General features: G+C 35.3%; 1 protein-coding gene across 4 annotated transcripts; it reads left to right on the top strand.

Annotated features, from left to right (window-relative positions):
* Positions 1-3,913: 3,913 nt before the first annotated feature.
* LOC132300465 (uncharacterized) lies at positions 3,914-16,185 on the top strand. Of its 4 annotated transcripts, none has more exons than XM_059797543.1 (6): positions 3,914-4,424; positions 5,863-6,062; positions 8,429-8,527; positions 15,006-15,047; positions 15,211-15,262; positions 15,682-16,185. In XM_059797543.1, the coding sequence occupies exons 1-6, from the start codon at positions 4,079-4,081 to the stop codon at positions 15,810-15,812; spliced, it is 870 nt and encodes a 289-aa protein (XP_059653526.1). In that variant the 5' UTR covers positions 3,914-4,078; the 3' UTR covers positions 15,813-16,185. The 4 variants fall into 4 exon arrangements, with proteins under 4 accessions (XP_059653526.1, XP_059653528.1, XP_059653527.1 ...); XM_059797545.1 differs by having other exon boundaries at positions 15,211-15,306; positions 15,682-15,804; XM_059797544.1 differs by lacking the exon at positions 15,006-15,047.
* The last annotated feature ends 3,791 nt before the right edge of the window (positions 16,186-19,976 follow it).

Genomic DNA, 19,976 nt, shown 5'->3' with positions numbered 1-19,976 from the left:
CAAACCAGTCGACGTTTTCTGGTGCATTGACAGTTTTGACAGATGACAGGTTTATGCTTAGGACTTTCAGTACAGGACATCTGCACAGAACTTATTTCCATTGAAAACATTTGAGTAAATGTCTTTACTTTAATTTATATGTTCATTTACTTTAAGTTTACAATGTAAATAAGGAAGTACCCCCCATTTGGATTCAATAAAAAATACTAGAAAATTGAAATCCAACTAAATCAAAATGTAGAAATTCAGTTTTAGTACAAATTTGGATTTCCGACAGTTTTAGTAAAATTGAATCCTTATGTAGACCAATGTAGACTTGGTCAAAAATTCTGATAAAATCAATTTAGGCTAGTTTAAGTATAAAGAGTTATTACCGGGAAAAATTATTTTGAAATAATCATTATTTCAAAAATTCATTTTTCACACTTAGCCAAAAACACAGTTTTTCATGATGTGCATTCTCAGGTCCAATGTCCATTACCAACTCATGGTAATAAAGGCTTCTCATGCCTTAATTGTTGACCAATTGAATTTTATGATTGATGTACATGGTCTTAGCATTTCTAACACAAGTGATGAGTTCTTTCAAAGCTTATGCAAGCTTGAACTAACTCATTCTTTAGCAAAGACTCCATATGTCATTTGTATATGAATGAAGTGCATAGTCAATTACTAATGGATATAGGAGTATATGAATGATGATATGATATGCATGGTCCTATAGAGTTGAGCTTCAAATGGATTCATAGATACTTTGACATTGAATCCTAAACACTCACCATCCTATCTACCCTTTTCTTCAAGCTTTGTCCATGATCTTTAGGCTTTAAGGTAGTCTCGCTTTCTTCCTTCCTTTGAGTTGCTTTCTTGGTCATTGTAGTCCAAGCTATATTTCTTTGCAACTTCAACTCTTCTTTGTATCCATTTCTTTCCTTGATGTGATCTTGAATAATGGAATACTTGGAATGGTCTTTATGATCTTCATGGAGGTTTTTCTTTGAATATAAGTCATCTATGACACTTAATGTGAACATTAGTCCTTAAACACCATTAATGGTTTGTTATCATCAAAACAACTAGATTGTCATTGGATGAAATCCTTAAGTTCAACAACAACCTCTATTTTTTTTTCCTCACAGAATGTGTAACTATTTATAGAGTAGTTAACAATTAAAAAAACTAAATAAATATTCGTAAAACAGAACATCACCTAAACTTTTGGAATAAATTTGAATTATTTGTCCTATTTTAAACTAAACTTCTTGAGTTAATTAAAATAAAATAAATAATAAAATATGGTGAAAATACTGATGGGTTGGCTAAATTTCTTTTGAAAGATGAAAATCTACATACCTCAATTACAAATATGCTTTAATGGAAGCTAGCACAATCATGTTCTTAAAATTCCACGTTGAGGGAAAAGTTTAGAGAAAGTAAGATCTTTTGGTAGATTAGAGATCTTGAGAGAGAAATCGTGAGTTGAATGGAAATCAAAGTGGAGGGAACAATTTTAGTAAGTAGGGAAATCGTGAATATGATGTTTGAAGACGGCATTAACACAAATAAGTGGAACAATAACGTTTTGAGTGTTATTTTTAAAATAATGATGTGGCAGATCTGGGTCCGTTGGACGTTATGGCAAATGTTGGGAGAGAGTTTTTAACTGAGAGGAGCCGAATCTAGAGTATTGATGATTCTCAAGTTGAAGCTTAAGTTTATTGAGTGAAATGAGTGAGAGAGTGGAAAGTGTATTAAATGCTCAAATAATATCTCTTAAAGTCTCATAAATGTATCTCATAACTTATACCTATCATGGTTAAAATGCTGCAGCCATATATATAGACATTTATGGCCGAAAAGAATTGTTGGAGGTAGTGGGGGTGCATTAAATGCAAATATAGTGAATTAAAATATACCATGAATCAGTCGGCTTGTTTAAAGCATCAATTTTTGGTTCTCAAACCATTCGGCTAATACATTGTATCAATCGGCTAAAAAGCTACACCAATTAATTCTTAACTCTGTGGATGAATTAGTAGGCTCCTTAGGTTCAACTGGTCGGTTGTTGACCTTAGGCATTAAATTTGCACACTTTTAAAGATGTTTTGAGCCTTGAATTTGATTTAGGTCTTTGTATGTATATGAATGATGTTCAAGACCTATTTCTAAGTTGTTTAAAGATCAATTATGATTTTTTTTTTTCCTAATTGGTACTCACACACGCATGCCTCCATTGAGATTCGAACCCTTGACCTCTCTTTGAGAAGTAGGAACTTGGTACCGCTAGGTCACTAGCTTGTTGGTATCAATTATGAAATTTGAATGCATATACGTGATTCTATATCCTATAGAAGTAAGTTTCAAAAAGAGATTCAAAAATACTTTGACAATAAATCATAAACACTCACCAACCTATGTACCCCATAATTCAAGTTTTGGCATTGATATGTGATTGTTGAGGTTTTTTCCTTGCTTATTGAGTTGCATCCTTGATCGTTAAGGGGATAGTCAACTTCGAATGCTTCTAGCTTTGACCTTTTGCAACTTTAACTTATTTCCATGTCCATTGCTCGACCATTGATATCTTCAAGTGTAATGAAATGATTGAAACATGTCTTAGTTCATCTTTGCTTCATATAGGGCTATCTTGAAAATGTGATCATATCTCGCACAATACTCAATGTAGACACTAGTGCCTAAACACCATTAATAGTTTGTAATAATTAAAATTACTAGGTTGCCCTTAGGTCAACACCTTGAACTATTTTATTTATTTATTTTTGCATTTAAGCCCACCAGCTCAACCGCCGATGTCGAAAAAGTCAAAAGACAAGTTTACCCTTAAAAAATGGGACACAATTTCAGGCTTAATACACTTACCTTGCTGATGTGTAAAGTGAACATCTCAAGAGCGAATACAATTGGCGCCATTACAGGGATAACACATAACAGAGAGATAAGATTGTCTAACACACTCCATTTGCGCCATTAGAGTACCAGCTACCATCGCAGTGCTCATCTCACTCATTCTCGAACCCTATCCACTAAAACCCTAACTAGAAAACCTATATATATATATATATATTTGAATTAGTGTAAATTTTAAAAATATTACATATTTATAATCAATCTAATGAAAAATCTTCTTTACCACCCACAAATGTAGACTACCTATTTATTTAGAAGGTCCCCTAAAAGGCTAAAAGTAAGTGATCTTCTTTACCACCCACAAATGTAGACTACTGTAACAAGGGTCATTTGTCCCACATCGGAATCGGATGGGAAAGTGATTGGGTATAAATGGGTGGGTATGCAGCACTACTCAATAGTTCGAGCTTTTGGGTAAATGGGCAAGCGCCCACCCATTACAGTTGGTATCAGAGCCAGACCTAATCCTTGATCCGGTGTCACGCCAAGCACCCGGCCCGGAAGGCGTCCAGGCTAGCATCCCGGGTAGGCAGGGTGGCCCGAACCGTAACCAGGGCGTTGCGGTTTGGGTGGGGGAGAATGTAACAAGGGTCATTTGTCCCACATCGGAATCGGATGGGAAAGTGATTGGGTATAAATGGGTGGGTATGCAGCACTACCCAATAGTTCAAGCTTTTGGGTAAATGGCTAATCGCTCACCCGTTTCAGCTATTTATTTAGAAGGTCCCCTAAAAGGCTAAAAGTAAGTGTGTGTAAAGATTAAAAAAAAAAAAAAGGAAAATGAGAAAAGAAAAAGGGAATGATAATTATAATTTATTTATTTTTTTATTAAAAAAAGTAAATTACCAAATAGGAGTAATTGATAAGATAATTATTACATCTAATATTATCCATTTATCCTAGATTATGCTGTGTCCGTATGACAAATTAGTTCAGGTAATAATATCCCTTATTTTTATTTCCCGGTCTTTGCCGCCTTCAGCGTAATAAAGAATGGTAAACAACAGCTCAGATGATGAGAGAGACAGAAGAGTGACGCATTTGTTCATTTCGTTAGAGAGAGAGGAGGATGAGATGGAAACTCTGAACAAGGTTTAGAGAGAGAAAGTTGGTTTCCATTTCCAACCTGGCTAGAGAGAGAAAAAGTGAAATGGATATTCATATTGCAGGGAGGAATAGAGAGGTGAGAAACCCTAAAACCCTGAATAGAGAGAGAATGCAAGAGATGGAAAACCCTAGCATTCTGGTTGGAGAGAGAGAGGAGGAGATGGAAAGCCCTAATTCTATGTTTGGAGAGGGAAAGGAAGCTGTGGAAAACCCCGATTCTCTGGTTAGAGAGAGAAACGGAGAGATTGGAAGCCCCAAGGACCCCACAACCCTGGTTGTTAGAGAGATGAGGAGAGAGACGGATACGCCTCCTGCTGATGACTGTTGCCCAATCTGCTTCGGGAGTTTCACCATTGCCTGCAAAACAAACTGTGGGCACTGGTATTGTGGTGAGTTTTTGTATAACAAATTGTTTTCAATTCCCTATTATTGATTTGCATACGCATTGCATTGCAAAACCTTGAATATGTGGAGGAGGGCAAGAGAATTAAATTATGAAACCTGGGTTTTTGTGTAGTTTAAAACCTTGAATGAGTTCCATTTTTTTGATAAGTTTACTGAGTTTCATTGCTTGGAATAAAGAAGAGAAAAACCGAAGAAGAAAGAGAAGAAGACAGAAATATTGTTTTTTCTTTTCTTTCTCTTCTTACACTTTCTTAGCAAACAAATGGGGCAAATATATGATGCACTTATTGCTGGATAGATTTTTCTGTAAGAGAACATAGTTTGGTTTCTGAGAGAATTAAAGACAGGAGAAAGTAAACAAATCAGTAAATCCTTAGTTATTTTGTTTTGTTTAGGGACATGGATTTGATTAACTTCACTTGAAATGCTATTTTAACCATTTCATTTTGTTCAGTTGAGGATTTTATTTATTTAATTTATTGTTATCCTTGAACAATAAATGTGCCCGACCCCATCCATATGGGACAAAGGCAAGGATGAAGAAGTTATTGTTATGCTTAAACAGAGAACAAGTTTTATTTTCTTTTCCGCCAGTTTGCAGTGTAATCAATTTCAATAGGGGTCACTTACCCAAAAGGAAAAAAAAAAAAATTGATTGGGGTTAAATGAATTTTTAATGGCCTTGTGTTGGAGGCATTGTTATTTATTTATTTCTTTTTTTACTTATCAAAAAAAAAAAATTATTTATTTTTTTTTTTTCTTTTCTAAATAAGATAATTATTGATGTGGAAATATAGAAAAGAGTTCCTACTTTTTCCACATTTCTTTTTGTTTGATGCTCCTTTGACCTCTGTGTGTAATCATGGTGAAATCAAATTATTAACATGACCTCTTTAATAAGCTTCAGAAAAATATATAGTTGCACTTCAAAATATATTGCTTTTGGGATATTATGTTTCCCGGTAGTATCTTCACATCAACACAAGAAGTCTTAGGGAAAAAATACAGTGTTTTTAAGAAGAACGTCCCTTCTTTCGTACTTGTCCTCTGACTTAAGTATTGTCTTTAAGCCATCCCTTGATTGGATGGTCATACATTCTGTTATGCTAACTCTAACTTTGTTTCAAATGGGCCTAGCAGAAATTCTCAGAGCTCCTGTATCTGGGAAGAAACTGTTTCTCAACTCTCAAGTAGGACATGATGTTCTTCTAATTGATAAAATTGAAAGGAAAATAATTAATCCTAAATTCAGTTGTGGAAGTTAAGAAAGCTAGAGAACTCATATACTCTAATCACCACCAAATTGCATCTTTGAGTTTGAAATAATTAATCATTTGGTGTTAAAACTATTTGTTCTAAAATTACAGAAGAAGAAGAAGAAAAGAAGCATTTTTCATAAAGCTGGTGTAATTCCTTGTACAGGCAATTGCATTTTGCAGTACTGGAACTATAGCGCAGCACCATCACTTCAGCGTTGCAAGTGCCCTATTTGCACTTGCCTCATCAATAAGTTGACACCAGCAGCATCATTAACTCAGCAGGAAGAAGAAGTTATTAAGGTCCTAAAAAATGTTGAGAGTTATAATCACCTTTTTGTTGGTGGCATCCACGGCTTCAATCAGGTGGGTTTACATTTTTTGTCTATTTATAGATTTGTTAGACTTTCTTTCTCTCAACAATTTTTTATTTTATTTTTTTTTGTCTATTTGGCATTAATATCAAAAATGGCTGATTATGTCAACTTAAAGATATTTTCAAAATAATATGCAGTCGTCTTTGCTGCAATTTGGTGGAGAATTTCTGGCATTTAATTTTCTTTCAACAACAAATGTATCTTTTGCTGCTTCCCGCCTTTTAAAGTTTTTGTTCTCACAATGACGCGCACCAATATGGTTGCACATTCGTACCTCCGTGACATTAATATTTATATACCTATTTTGATTATGTTTTCATCTATATATCCTTCTACTATTTTGTAACTTCCTTTAATCTTTAATTCCTTTTTTGTTAGGTCAATAGACTTATGTTGGAAATTTTCGTAGATCAAAACTAGAGTGTGTAACTTTTGTTTTAATTTCTAGCTTTTTTGGGTAACTATTTTCATTTCTAGGGTAGTTTAGAAATTTTCAAAAGTTAGTGTTTGTTACCTCCCAAGATTGAAGATGGAATTTCATACTTCATTTAAGGATAATTTGGTATTCTTTGTTCACAAGGGCATAAAGGTAATTTAACACATTGATACACTCACAAAATTGGTGTTCATGAATGTATAATTAGGGTTTCCATGTTTTCATGAGTTTAACTTGATTTGATTCCCAAAATTTCTTAAGTTCTGCATCGAAAGAGTTTTGAAAACTTCCTTCTTGAAAACTTTTCCAAGTATTGAACTGTAGTAGACTTTGATCTATTGAGGGATAGATCGAGGCCCTCTTGATTCGATCAATTGAGCTATTTGGAAAATCAGTTTCCAACTTGGTTTTAAACTTTGCCTGCCCTAATGTCTCTATACGATTCTGTTGCCTATATATACATTATTTGGGCAGATTGATTGACATCTCTATTGGCAACTCATATACATAATTATATATAGAGAGAATATTCTATGAGTTTTAGAGTGCATCTTTAGATTTATATTTGCATTCAACATTCTTAGCTTTGGTGAGTGTGAATTCGTGTGTTGACATATGTCAACTATTGTTGCGTACTCATACAAAGAGTTCAACACAATAATTCAATCCACCTCTGAGATTGAAGCCTTGACAATTAGCGGCTGAGACCGAAATCGCTAGAGAAGCAGGTTTGTTAGGATTTTTACAGTAATAATGTCATTACCTCAATACCCCCTCGACACTAATACTATCATCATTGGCATGCTGAGTATAGTTTTTCAATTAAGGATTTTTTGTTCCTCTCATAAAAGTTGACTGGCTGTGAAAATTTATAATTTTCAATTTATCCGTTGCGGAAAACAGTTTTGCAATCTAACAACAATGTTGAAAGAATCTCATTTGATTAAATTAAGGGTGTGTATGGTCCTCTCAAGAAAATTGACTGGCTGTGTGGATAGAGGAAGGTAAAAAACTATAAATGTGAATTGTATCATTGTCAAAAATTGTAGCCGTCTCACAAACAATGGCACATTGTTATTCTCATACTCTAATTTAGGCGATAATACCATATTCCTTAACAGACTTGTTCTTGATGATGGTTTGTTCTCCACATAGCCTCTAGATGTCTTTTTCTCTGAGTTGTTTTTTTTTTATAACTTTTTTGCTTCATTTTTTATGTTATTGGTCATTATTGTACTCCTGCTTAGAACTCTAATTAGGAGTTCAAGGTGCTAGTTGTGGGCCTTCATTTGAATCTCTCTTGTACATCTTCCTTTCCTACTTTTAAACTTTTGACAAAAAACAAATGGCAGGGGATTTATGATTAAATCACTACTGGGTCAAGTTACTCAAAATAATTTTCTATGTTTCTGAATATACTGATCTTACATTTCACTAAGCTTATAGTAGTATTACATATAAATTTTGATTCATATGACTTATGTAGGAGTGTCCCCAATAATTTGGATGTTTATTCTTGCCATTAATTTGTCTTTTTGTGGTGGTAAGGGTGAAAATAACACGGTAGCATTAGATATAATTTTAATACATTAAATCACTACCCATTGTCATAATTCATGATTTAGTGTACTAGCAAGAGCCAGAGCAATATTAGATTTCAACACTTTTAACTTTTAATTGCTCAATGAGCTTACCAACGGTGCAAGAGGGAGGCGGGGGGGGGGGGGGGGGAGAGGAGAACTAATATCCACTTACCCTGTGGAAAGAATACTAAAAAAATTTGGTCGCAATTTTTTTTGCATGAATCCTTATGCATTCTTGGAGACTTATTGTTTATTCTTGTTTCAAGCACTTAACAAGAATATGGTGTTGTATTATAAACTCATATAAAAAAAATTTCTTTCTTCTTTTCTCAACAGAAAGTGCTTCAGTTGCCACTGGTCATGAAGAGAATGTTTCTAGGACTGATGGATCCTAGTAGACTCAGATTAAACTATTACTTGATGCGCCATCTTGCAGTAAGTTCTTCCTACTCGGGCAATATTTTACATAAACATATTGGTACTTATTTTTAACATTTAAATGTTCTCTCTTGATGTGTAGCGGATTTAATTGTTTTTTCTTTCCTCGGACTGAATTTGATCTCGGTATCTTACTGCCATAGTTGTAATGCATGCATTTTATGCATCTCTTTGCAAAAAAAATGTACAAGTGAAGCATGCTTCAGATTTTCATATGAGTCATTCATGCAGTTTTGGTATTATTTTCTCATCATTGATAATAGTTGGCATCATAGATTTCAAAATTTTAGTGGACTTTTCTGTAAATGTGTCAGAATTTTGTTGTATGCCAATATCTTTTCAGTTTGATAGATATTTCAGAAAGTGGAGGAAGTGAAATTAAACATAGTTTCACATTTTGATGAGTAACTGCCGTAAATTAGTCAAGATTTCTGGCAACATAACAGGTAGCATAATGTAATAGGTATACTTCCTGGACTCTAAATTATGTCTTTTACTTAGATGTGTACTCTAAACTGTAGTTATTAGCATGTAATTACTGTGTTCCATACTTTCTCCCCACTGCCTTATTTTCCAGAATATGTTTTGAGCTGTAAATCTTGCCATGTAAGTATACAAAAACTATTTGGTCCATCATATGATGGTTTTCTATTATTAGTACTTTGAGTGCATGCAAAACATTTACCATCTCTTCCATCACCAAAGGGAAGGTGGAGGCTCCTTTACTTAAATTTTTATTTTTATTTTTTATTTTATTTTATTATTATTTTTTTTTTGTGTACTATATGCTTCAGTTATTAATGTCTAAGATTGGATTCCATTTCTCCTCAATCCCTTATTTGCCAGAGTCCATATGAGCCGTAAATCTTTCCATGTTAGCATACAAAAATGACTGGGTCCATCATATTAATACTTCAGTTGTATCCAAATCATTTTGAATTATTTTTCTTTCTGATTTTAGCACTAAATTCTAATTAAAGAAGGGAGGTGGTGGGATAAACATATTCTGAGAAAAATTCGTCTGGTTAAGAGTAATTGTTGTACCGAGTGCTACCTCTTCTAGCACCAAAGGAAGTTGGAGGATCCAAGTCTGAATTGGGACGAAGTGGGTGTGTGTATTGTATTTGACAAAACAAACAATTAATAAACATGTAGTAAATTATAGTTTTTGAAGGGCTTTTATGACGACAAGCTTACAGTTCTGAAATAATGCATGCTGCATTCAGCTAGTTTAATAGCAAGCTTTGGTTTAGAATTGCTTTAGGGTTTATGAGTAATAAATCACTTTCTTTCCTTTTTTTTTTTTTTTTTTAAAGAAAATAGCTTGTTGGGTGTAGAAGTAGGTTAATTACGACATGTATATCCACATTGAGTGACACGTGTATTGCCACAATGGTAAAACATTGGAACATTAGATGACCCATTATGACACGGTTTGCAAGAAAAGCAATAAATGATCTCCAAAAGGCACATGTTGAATTTTCCATCTTCCTCGTGATGTGGATATGGTTACACATATGATAGATTAGAGACCCTCCAAATTACTTATGGCCATTGTATGCCTTGACTTACGAACGGCAGCCCATATCTATCTACTGTAGTCATCCACCAGTGTAACACAAGGTTAAGCATTCAAAGCTCAATTCCCAAGGAATACAACTTTGTGATCGCAACTCTATAATACTTGAAGAAGTTACTATACCAACTTAACATTGATATCCAAGTGTTCAATACACTTGTTTGAGTAGGAGGCAGTATTTAGGGAGCACCTTGAGTTCAGAATGCGAATTCCAAATCCGGCTTCAATGGCCAATCATTTATTTAAGCTCAAATTCTTGACTTCAAATTCATTCATTTATCCAAATGAAGCTTTATTGTCTTGTTTTGGCAACTTTCGTTAAAAAAGCAAGTTATATTTTGTTTTTAGTGTCCAAGTGAGTCAAGTAAATCATGCTTAAGGTTTAAGAATGCAAGATGACACTGTTAAGGTAAAAGTTCACGCAGAGAAAATGGTAAGAATCTTGCTCTATTTTACAAACAAGCTCTTGAAGCTTGACTGTTGACGAATGTTGTCCTTCTTTTTCAATAAACTATCTTTCTCTATCTTCTTTTTTTTCTTTGGCCTTTTTTTCCTATCACAAATCCCTTTCTTTCTCCTCAGATCCTCTCTTTTATCATCGCCAAAGATTTTTTCTTTTCTCAATACCTTACTTTTCTCCTTATTTCTTTATTTTTTGTTAACAGATTCTCTCTCTCCTAATTAAATTCTCTTTCCTTTTCTTCAACAAAACCCTAATTTTCAAAAGGGTTGAGAAATTCCACTTCAGCCTACTCTCTCTCTCTCTCTCTCTCTCTCTCCCCTTCTATTTCAATCTTTATAGAAACTGTAATCTTTTGTTTAGTTATGGATTTTGATTATAACAAATTTTTATATGATAGAATTCTTGTTATATTTCATTAGCTATTTGGATATGGGATTTTTTTATTCTTAATTTAATGAAAAGTAATATTAATCTTATGATATAGGGTAAATTACACTTACACCCCCTGAGGTTAGGCCTAACTACACTCGGTGGTCAAAAATGGCATTTATTACATTGACCAGACGTCAAAAATGAGGATGAAATATCAACTGTACCCCTGATTTTTATGAGATTAAAGTACAAAAAATATATTCTAAGACAAATTACCATGTTACCTCCTTATATATAAAAAACACTTGGTGGTCTATCTTTCTCTGTCTCTTACACCTTCTATTTCCTCTCCCTTTTTCTGTGAGATTAGGGTTTCTGTTCATACAAAACCTGAGGCTTCACTTTGATTTTTTATGTACACCTTAAAGAGTAGTTATCTAAACTACAATGTAACTACAATTATGTGTTTTAATTCAACTGATTAAAACTATAAACAGTTTGTATATATTGAGTCATATAAGAAGTGCAAGATCTGACAATGTACAAGCTCTAGACAATGAACCGACTATTATCTCCAAAATCACAAACTTGACCAGGGGTTAAAGGTCTATAGATTATCATCTTTCGACGACAACCACTGCCTCTCACAAAATTTGACACTGATATAAGCAATAAATCAATGAGAATTACAAAATATGTATATACATATATATACACACTCACACACTGTTTGCTGAAGAATCAGATCTTATGGAAATGAAACTAAAAAATCTGGTTTTTGAGCCAAAAAAACCGTAGATTTGTGGCGATAATGAGGTTCAATAATTCATGTTAGTGTTCGGAGAAAAGGAAATAACAGGGATATATATATATATATATAAGTGGAAGGAACTAAATACAAGTTTTGATTGAGAGTAGTTAGTTGGAAAATCTTTGTATCTTTCCATATCCCCAGCTTTTTATTTGTTGGTTGTCCCATGTTTCTGAGCTGCTCGATTTCTAAGTGGATGATAAAATGTCAATCTGAGGGTTCGCTTTGATTTTTAATGAGAAGCACAAGGGAGCCATCAAAGAGCCATATCCATGCAAGAAGGGGAAAGGCAAATTCGACGAGGAAATTTGGATAACACTGGTAAATTTTTGAATCTAAGAAGGCTACTAATGTCTTTTCAGGAAAGGAAGGGCAAATCTGTCATTATATTTAAAAAATTGGACGATTCTAACTGCTGGTTAACGGGAGGGGGTCGTTGAGGACATGCACCTAATTTAAGGGGTACACGGTGTTATTAGGCCCGTATTTGACCACCATGTGTAATTAGGCACAGCCTCAAGGGTGTCAGTGTAATATACCTTATAATATATTATCAGATATATAAAATTACATATTTATTATTTGCCATGCTCTTTCTTTGTCCGTGTTTTAAATTTTTTAGGATTCGTCCTATCATTGCATCCGTATCTTGTGTATCCTCTCACGTGTCCATATCTGGTGCTTCTTAGAAAGAGGATATACATATGTTTCTCTAACCAAGCAGTGGCTACCACATGAGCTTGAGGGCGATGTTGAGAACAATTCGGATTTGTCTTGTATGTATTCATGTGAATCTTGTATATCTATCTCGCTTGCAAAAAAAACCCAATACATACGTACAGACAATCTAATTCCATGAAATCTTACTTGCATGAAGTTGGTGTTCTGTTGTAGTGTTTATGGTAGTTGCATCAAGAGACAAACTCACATGATAATCTTTTAGTCCTATGAAATGGCTAGATTTTATGGGGGTGAAACCCAATAGGTTACCATGGGTTCCTTTGGTGCTGATATTCTTCGCGATTGTTTAGCCAGATAACATTAAAAATTTGTGTTAGACTAACTTGAGCTGCCTTATGGAATTCCCTGATTTGCTTCTGCTGCAGGTCAATTAAAAATTAGGAAGCTCTCTTTGGGGGAAAAAAAATTGATTAGGATGCCCTCCTTGATCGGATTTGGAGTAGACAAGTTCTGTGTGTGTGTGTGTGGCTGTCAGGTGTATGCATTTATCTTTGACTAGCATACGATGATACGAAATGAAGTTGGGTGAAGATGGTGTCTGAAATCAGAATGATTGACTATTATCCAGGTGCTCTTTATAATTCACCATCTGTGCACATGCACTCAGAAGGAACATAGACAAGGGCTATGTATGCTTATAAATTGATTGCAAAGAGTTGCTTTGAAAAGCAATGAACTAATAGATTATCTCCTGTCGAAGGATCTTTTGACCTACCAAATACATTGTATAGTCAACAACTTTATTCTGCTAAAAAAGTGTCCTAGCCCTGCTGTCTAAACCGTGAATGCATCTGCATTGAGTTTCCTTGAACTATTGTTCTTTTAGTTTTACCATTATTCACATAAAACAGAAGAAAAAAAAAAAAAAGGGGAAACAAACTTGTTCTTAGTTTAATTTTTTTGGTAGAATAAGCAAATCTTGTTTTCACAATTTTCTGGGGATTGAGCTTTGTTGAGTTTTACGGAACTATTTGAACAGCATGCTCTCAGCTAATTAAGAAGCTTGTTTGCCAATAAAAATAGCCAAGGTCAAGCTAAAGTTTCAAGTTTAATTGCTTTACTATCAAGCTTAAATTACTAAACTTGACACATCGAACTTCAGAACAGTTACGTAGGTGTCATGCCATGTTAATTTTGGTCTTCCCCTTCCTCTAGCATTACTTTAACATGGATTACATCACTGTTCCTAACTGATACACTTAGTGGTCTTCTTAGCACGTCCAGACCATCTTAATCAATTCTCTCATTTTATCTTCAATGGGTGCTACTTAACCATCTCCCAACGCGTTAATTTCTATTATATCATTTATTGTTTTGCAGCACATCCATCTCAACATTCACATTTCTGCCACTCATTTTATGCATATGTTGTTTCTTAACTTCCTAACATTATGTCCCATAAAGTGTTGGTGGTCTAATAATTGCTTTATAGAACTTTTCTTCAATCTTAAGAGGGGCGTGCCACTCGCATAATATACTAGATGCACTTTTCATTTAATCCATCCTGCCTTGATTTTTCTGATCAAATAATCTCCAATTTCTCCATCGGTGTAAATAATCGAGCCTAAATAGCAGAAATGTTCAGTTTTTAGTATCTCTTGATCCTCAATTTTCACTACATCTCTATTTTTATTTTTAGATCTCTTAAAGTTACAATCCATATAAAGTTTTATTCCTACTTATCTGAATTCCTTTAAGATTTAGACCTTTCCTCCAAACCTCCAGTTTAACACTTATCTTTTCTCTAGTTTCATAACTGAAAATAAATTAAATAATATCATCAAATAAGTTATACTTCCTCCGTCCGAAAAAGAATGTCCATTTTTCCTTTTTGGGTTGTCCCAAAATAATTGTCCACTTTCCTTTTTCAAACAATATATTTTACATCTTTCCATATATGTCCTTAGAGTTTAAAATTTCAAACTTGAATATTCAAAACTTAAAAGGGCAATTTAGTAACTTTCCAGGGGGACAATAAATGGTCCACATGTCCCCTTAAAAATTTCTACTCTCCAAAAAGGACATTCTTTTTGGGACAAAGGGAGTACCATGAAATCTGATTCTATCTCATCAGTTCATCCATAGCCAAGGCAAAAGATATTCTTAATGCTAAACCTTGACGTAAGTCAACAGAAATTGAAAATTCACTTCATTTCTCACAATTGTTTTAATTATAGTCACAATTGTTTTCTAAAACTCTCTATGTTAGATTTCTAAGTATCCTATCACAGGCTTTCTCTGAATCAGTAAAAATTATACGATGCATTTTCTTCCTCTCTATATCTTTTTATTGGTTCTCTCAATTATTAAATAGCTTACGATGACATTTCTATTTCCTAATTCCTATCACTCCCTGTTTCTGAGGAATTTTCTTTTGTTTATTTTAAATGTAGTTAATTTTGAGTTGTTAATTAGCTAATTAAGGAGTGTTATAAAAATAATTGTGAAACCATATGGCAAATTGTAGGTATGTGCATAACTAATTGCAGAATCCATTTGAAAATTGTAGACAGGTGTGGTATCTAACATAAGGTGGCGAATACTTCCAATTGTGAGGAACTTTCCATTAACTTTCATCAATTCAGTTACCTGTCAATATGTGTTTACCATATACATCTGCATCTTGCGAGCTGTTTATGTACTATTGTGTTACATTGAAATTGGCTTCATGGCTTCTTTCTCCAGGTTAATTCTGAATTCTTTCTTGTTTGCAGTTGCTTCTGAGTCTCCTCTACGAGATGGGCAATTTTAACTTCATTCCATTGGGTATTTTGCTTCTCCAGCTCTAATTTTGTGAAATTTTAATATTGGTACGGTTGCACAAACTGGTTGCCTATAGAAAATCAGGATGCGACTTAAATAGGTTTCACATTCTTGTAGACATCAATGTGATAAGAAGTTCAAATGATCATTTGTTTAGACTACATTGTTTCAAAGGACATGTTTTGATATGATTAAACACTGACATGTAAATTCAGAAGGTATTGGTCCGAAACCATGTGATCATGATGATGTACAGAATTGATAATCTCCTAAGGGGAGCCTATCTAGTCTTCCATTTTGAGACTATGTTGTCTTTCTAATTATGGTGCTGGGAACCATCTTTGATTTCCTTTGGTGCACTATTTATTGTCCGGTCGTTCTTTTTTCCATTTAACCAAAAACTAACTGCTGCTGTTCTGCAGGGCGCAAGGAGATTTTAAAATTTTTTGATTATTGTGCTATTGCTCTGGTCATTGTCCTATGTTTGGTTGGCTTCTGCCGCAAACAACTACTTAGGCGTCGTGTGAGGCTCTTGGCTGCTGCCCAACAGTGACGTGTTTCAACTGCAAGTTTCTAGTACAGATATTCACAGCTTCGTTTTTTGTTTTTTGGCTGCTGCCAAACAGTGATGTGTTTCAACTGCAAGTTTCAAGTACAGATGCACAGCTTCCTTTTTGTTTTTTGGTACCCCGGAATCCAAAGATTGACTCTTGGAAGTTTACAAGGATAAATAGAAGAAACAGTTACATTCGCTGCTCCTGTTGAGAAGTTTGTAGAATTTACTTGAATCAACCCTACAGCTCTGTTAACATAAGGTCAAGCATGAAATATGTTGTATATAAGTTTGATGATGCTTATGCATTGTTTGTTGTTTGTATGTGGTTGCTCTATATATAATATGAGAGTTCAAGTTTATTGTTTGATTACGTCGTCTTTTTAAGCTATTCTTAATCGTTCTTGGAAGAACTTTTATTGTTTGTATCTGTCACCTGCTGCTGAGCAATAAGGAAATTAGTGAAAGCCTGCTGCTGTAGAAATCCATCATGAATTCATTTCTGGACTGGTGTACGATGGGTAGCTATGCTTCCTTGTTTGAAATCTTGGAAAGTTTATTACTTGATGATGATAATGATTATTATTCAGGAGGGATACTGATTATTCAGTAGTGCAAAAGTGAACGGTGACTGATGTCATCATAATGTCATAAATTATGATGACGTCACATAAAATTATTAATTGTCGTACTCTTTATCATAACGTGCAGAAAATATACTACTACTCCACAAAAAGTTGCAATTTTTTATTGAATGCAGAAAATCGTTGCTTGTACTTTTTAAGTGTGGATCATAAATTGGTTTTAGGCCAAACTTTGTTATTTGTTTGTTGAATTTTGGAATTCAAATGGTTTTCTATTAAAAACAAATAAGAAAAAGATTAATTTTTGACTACTTTCTAGCCTATATTACAAATACCACTGTATTAAAAAGTATTGGTATATAGCATTTTTTTTTTAGCACAATATACAATATATTTATGCACTCCCTCTGTCCGGCAAAATATTATTCACCCTTTTATTTTTGGCTGTACCAAAATAATCATCCAATTTCTCCTTCCAATGTATTACTTTTTTAATATTCCTCATCTACCCTCGTTACTTTGAAGTTCTAAAAATTATTCAAATTATGTGGGTAAAAATTATTTGACAACTTAGATTTGCTCTTGCAGATGCCTAATAGCTCATATGGATAAGAGTTTCCCCTTGAAATTGGAGTGCTGGCCTTTGCACCTAACCAGAGTAACTTAATTTAACATTTAACAATTAGGAAGCACGGATACTTCTACGAAGGAGCCATACCTATGTCGGACACCGACACTCTTCAGACACTCCTCGAATACGTGTCCGATATTTCATATACGTGTCCATAAATAAAAATTAATTTTATTATTTCGGACACTTCGCCGACACTTTCTGGACACTTCACCAATACTTTCCGAACACTTCGCCGACACTTATCGGACATTTCTAACACAAGTTTACCCAGTAATCTTGATAATAATATGAATACCATCATAACAAAGTAGTGAAATAATAGTATATATGATATAAAAATTATTACAATAATAACATAATTTCATTTTCTAATTCATTTTAGAGCAACTCTTAATATAAAAATTATAAATGAATTAAAGTTTTATAATACTATTACTGCATAGATGTATAATAATAAAAATATTATATTATTATCTAGCTTGTGTCCACACCGTACCCGTGTCCTACTTTTTTAAAATTTGACGTGTCGACCTATCCGTGTCGTATCATGTTTGTGTCCCGTGTCCGTGTGCATGCTACATAGTTTAGCAGTCTTGCTAAATAAAATAAAATAAATACAAAAATAAACAAATAAAGGGTGTATTGGTCATTTCAAAATTCTCCCCCAATTAATTATAAAAAGGGTACGCGAAGGATTCTTTCGTTGATCGCAGCAGCTCAACCCGTCATCATCCATGGCACTTCGTTGTGTGCTTGAGAGAGTGGGTAGAATTGGTTATAAGAATCATTTGAAGACAAAGCTAGGGTTTTTGAGTGGTCTTTTAACCAAAACCTCCACCACAATCTCAGCCCTTTCTGTCGTCAGTCCTCCTCTTGCAGGAGGCATACGCAGCCGCCTACAGAATTTAGTAGAGACTACAATATTTGTCGACAAAAATCACAAATGTTTCAGGTATATCGTTTTCTCTCTCTTCATTACATAAATATCTACTACAATTACAGGGGTTTGACTTAGAGAACACTGGTACGGTTGTCGGCTATGGCGGAACTTTACCCTTCTCGGGACCTTTGGATGATCCAAGGCTTACAGAAGCCGTTCGTATGGCTGTCGTGCTACACAACAAAGTCAAAAACCTGCTATCTTCGCCAGTCACCATGATAGCTCCTTGGCAAGGTACCTCACTCAGGCTGTACATCACCTCCACCGAACACTCCATTGGGGCGTTGCTCGCTCAGGAGAAGTAAGGTCGTGAATGCCCTGTTTACTACATCAGCTGAGTTGTTCAAGGCGCGGAAGCACGGTGCTCACCAATTGAATGTCACTGTTTGTCTATGGCTTTTGCGGTAAAGAAATTTCGTCACTACTTTTTTGCTCATACCATTCATCTTATCACAAGTTGCGACCCACTGAAGTATCTGCTCTCACGACCCGTTATTTCGGGTGAGTAGCACGATGGCTCCTGACTCTGGCCGAATTCGATATATCTCTTTGCCCCGCGTCATATTAAACCAGGCTTTAGCAGATCTGATGGCCCAGTTCCCGTCAAGAGAATACGAGCCCATGAAAGCCGATCTCCCCTATGAGGACCTCGAGTCGAAGTGTTGCACTACTTAGGATGCAATCTGGACGTTATTATTCAATGGATCGTTGACAGCACAAGGAGGAGGCACCGGAATAGTGCTAACATCAGAAAAAGGAAAAGCTCAGGATTTCTCGTACAAATTAACCTTTGTGTGCTCTAACAATACGACAGAGTATGAAGACTTAGTTGGCAGCCTGAGAAGCTAGGGTCAGACGCCTACATGTGCAGGGAGATTCGAACATGGTGGTGAAGCAACTGCATGGTTCGTATGCCATCAAGGAGATGTCATTGGCGGCTTACAGGACCATCATACAGAGACTCAGCAGCCACTTTGATGAGCTACGCATAACTCACGCACCTCGCACAGCCAACAGACATCCAGACGCCCTGGCCACTCTAGCTTCCAAAGTTGAAATAGCAGGGGAATCAGTAGACATAAAAATTCAGAAGAAGGATGTATCTTGCTTGCATAGCGACGAGTTCGCTGATGAAAGAGGGAAAGAGGACTGGAGGAATGCCTATGAATCACAATTTAAAAACGACGAAGGCAAAATCCCCTTGACCAAAATTTAAAAGACTTTACCCTATACTTCGGAACATTTTATTATAGAGCACCTGGTGGCGTTCTGGTGAGGTGTGTTGGAATCGAAGAGGCCGACCGCGTATTGCCCGAAATTCACAAACAAACATGTGGCAATGACTCGCTGAGTTTGTACCGGAGGGTACAAAGATAAGGGTATTTCTGGCCATCCATGGCAAGGGAAGCAAGCGCCGTTCAGAAGGAATGCCTAAGATGTAGAGAAGTCTTCGAGGGAGCACAAAGTGTCGCCTGTGTCAATGAGGACTGGAGGCAAAAATACCTAGATTACCTCGAGCGACACCTACTCCCACAGGATCGCGAAGAGGTTACCACGTTGAAAAAGGACACGAGCCATTTCTTTATCAGCAATGGGGAATTAATGAGACGAGGTTTTGATGGGAGAGCCAAGCGCTGTGTAAGCATCCCAGAAGCACGGGAATTACTCAAGCAAGCTCAGGAAGATGAGCCCCAGGGATGGAGGAAACTGTACAACCGGATTATACAATTAGGCTATTACTGGCCTACTATATAGGAGGATAGCAGGAGGCAAGCGCAAAAGTGTTGAGAATGTCAGATCCATAATCATGTTATTCATGCACCAGCAGTCGGGTTGCATTCCCTGAGCCCTCCTTGGCTTTTTCACACCTGGGCCATGGACCTAATAGGCCTGATCTCCCCAAATTCAAGGAAAAAGAAATGGATATTAGTGGCGATGGAAATCTGTACTAAGTGGGTAGAACGGTGGCCCTCTCGACAGCAACAGGACAGTTCGTGGCTAATTTC

This window comes from Cornus florida, unplaced genomic scaffold, assembly GCF_030987335.1.
Source record: "Cornus florida cultivar Cherokee Brave unplaced genomic scaffold, ASM3098733v1 CherokeeBrave_3.0.0_Hap2_Chr03, whole genome shotgun sequence".
In the NCBI taxonomy this organism is placed as follows: domain Eukaryota; kingdom Viridiplantae; phylum Streptophyta; class Magnoliopsida; order Cornales; family Cornaceae; genus Cornus; species Cornus florida.
This window is presented reverse-complemented; position numbering and strand designations above follow the sequence as displayed.

Bases quoted from the DNA above. Each gene is read 5' to 3' on its own strand.
- LOC132300465 (XM_059797543.1), top strand. From the start codon at position 4,079: ATGGATATTCATATTGCAGGGAGGAATAGAGAGGTGAGAAACCCTAAA. The intron at 4,425-5,862 runs GTGAGTTTTTGT...TTCCTTGTACAG, and splicing joins CTGTGGGCACTGGTATTGTG to GCAATTGCATTTTGCAGTAC. The intron at 15,263-15,681 runs GTATTTTGCTTC...GCTGTTCTGCAG, and splicing joins TTTTAACTTCATTCCATTGG to GGCGCAAGGAGATTTTAAAA.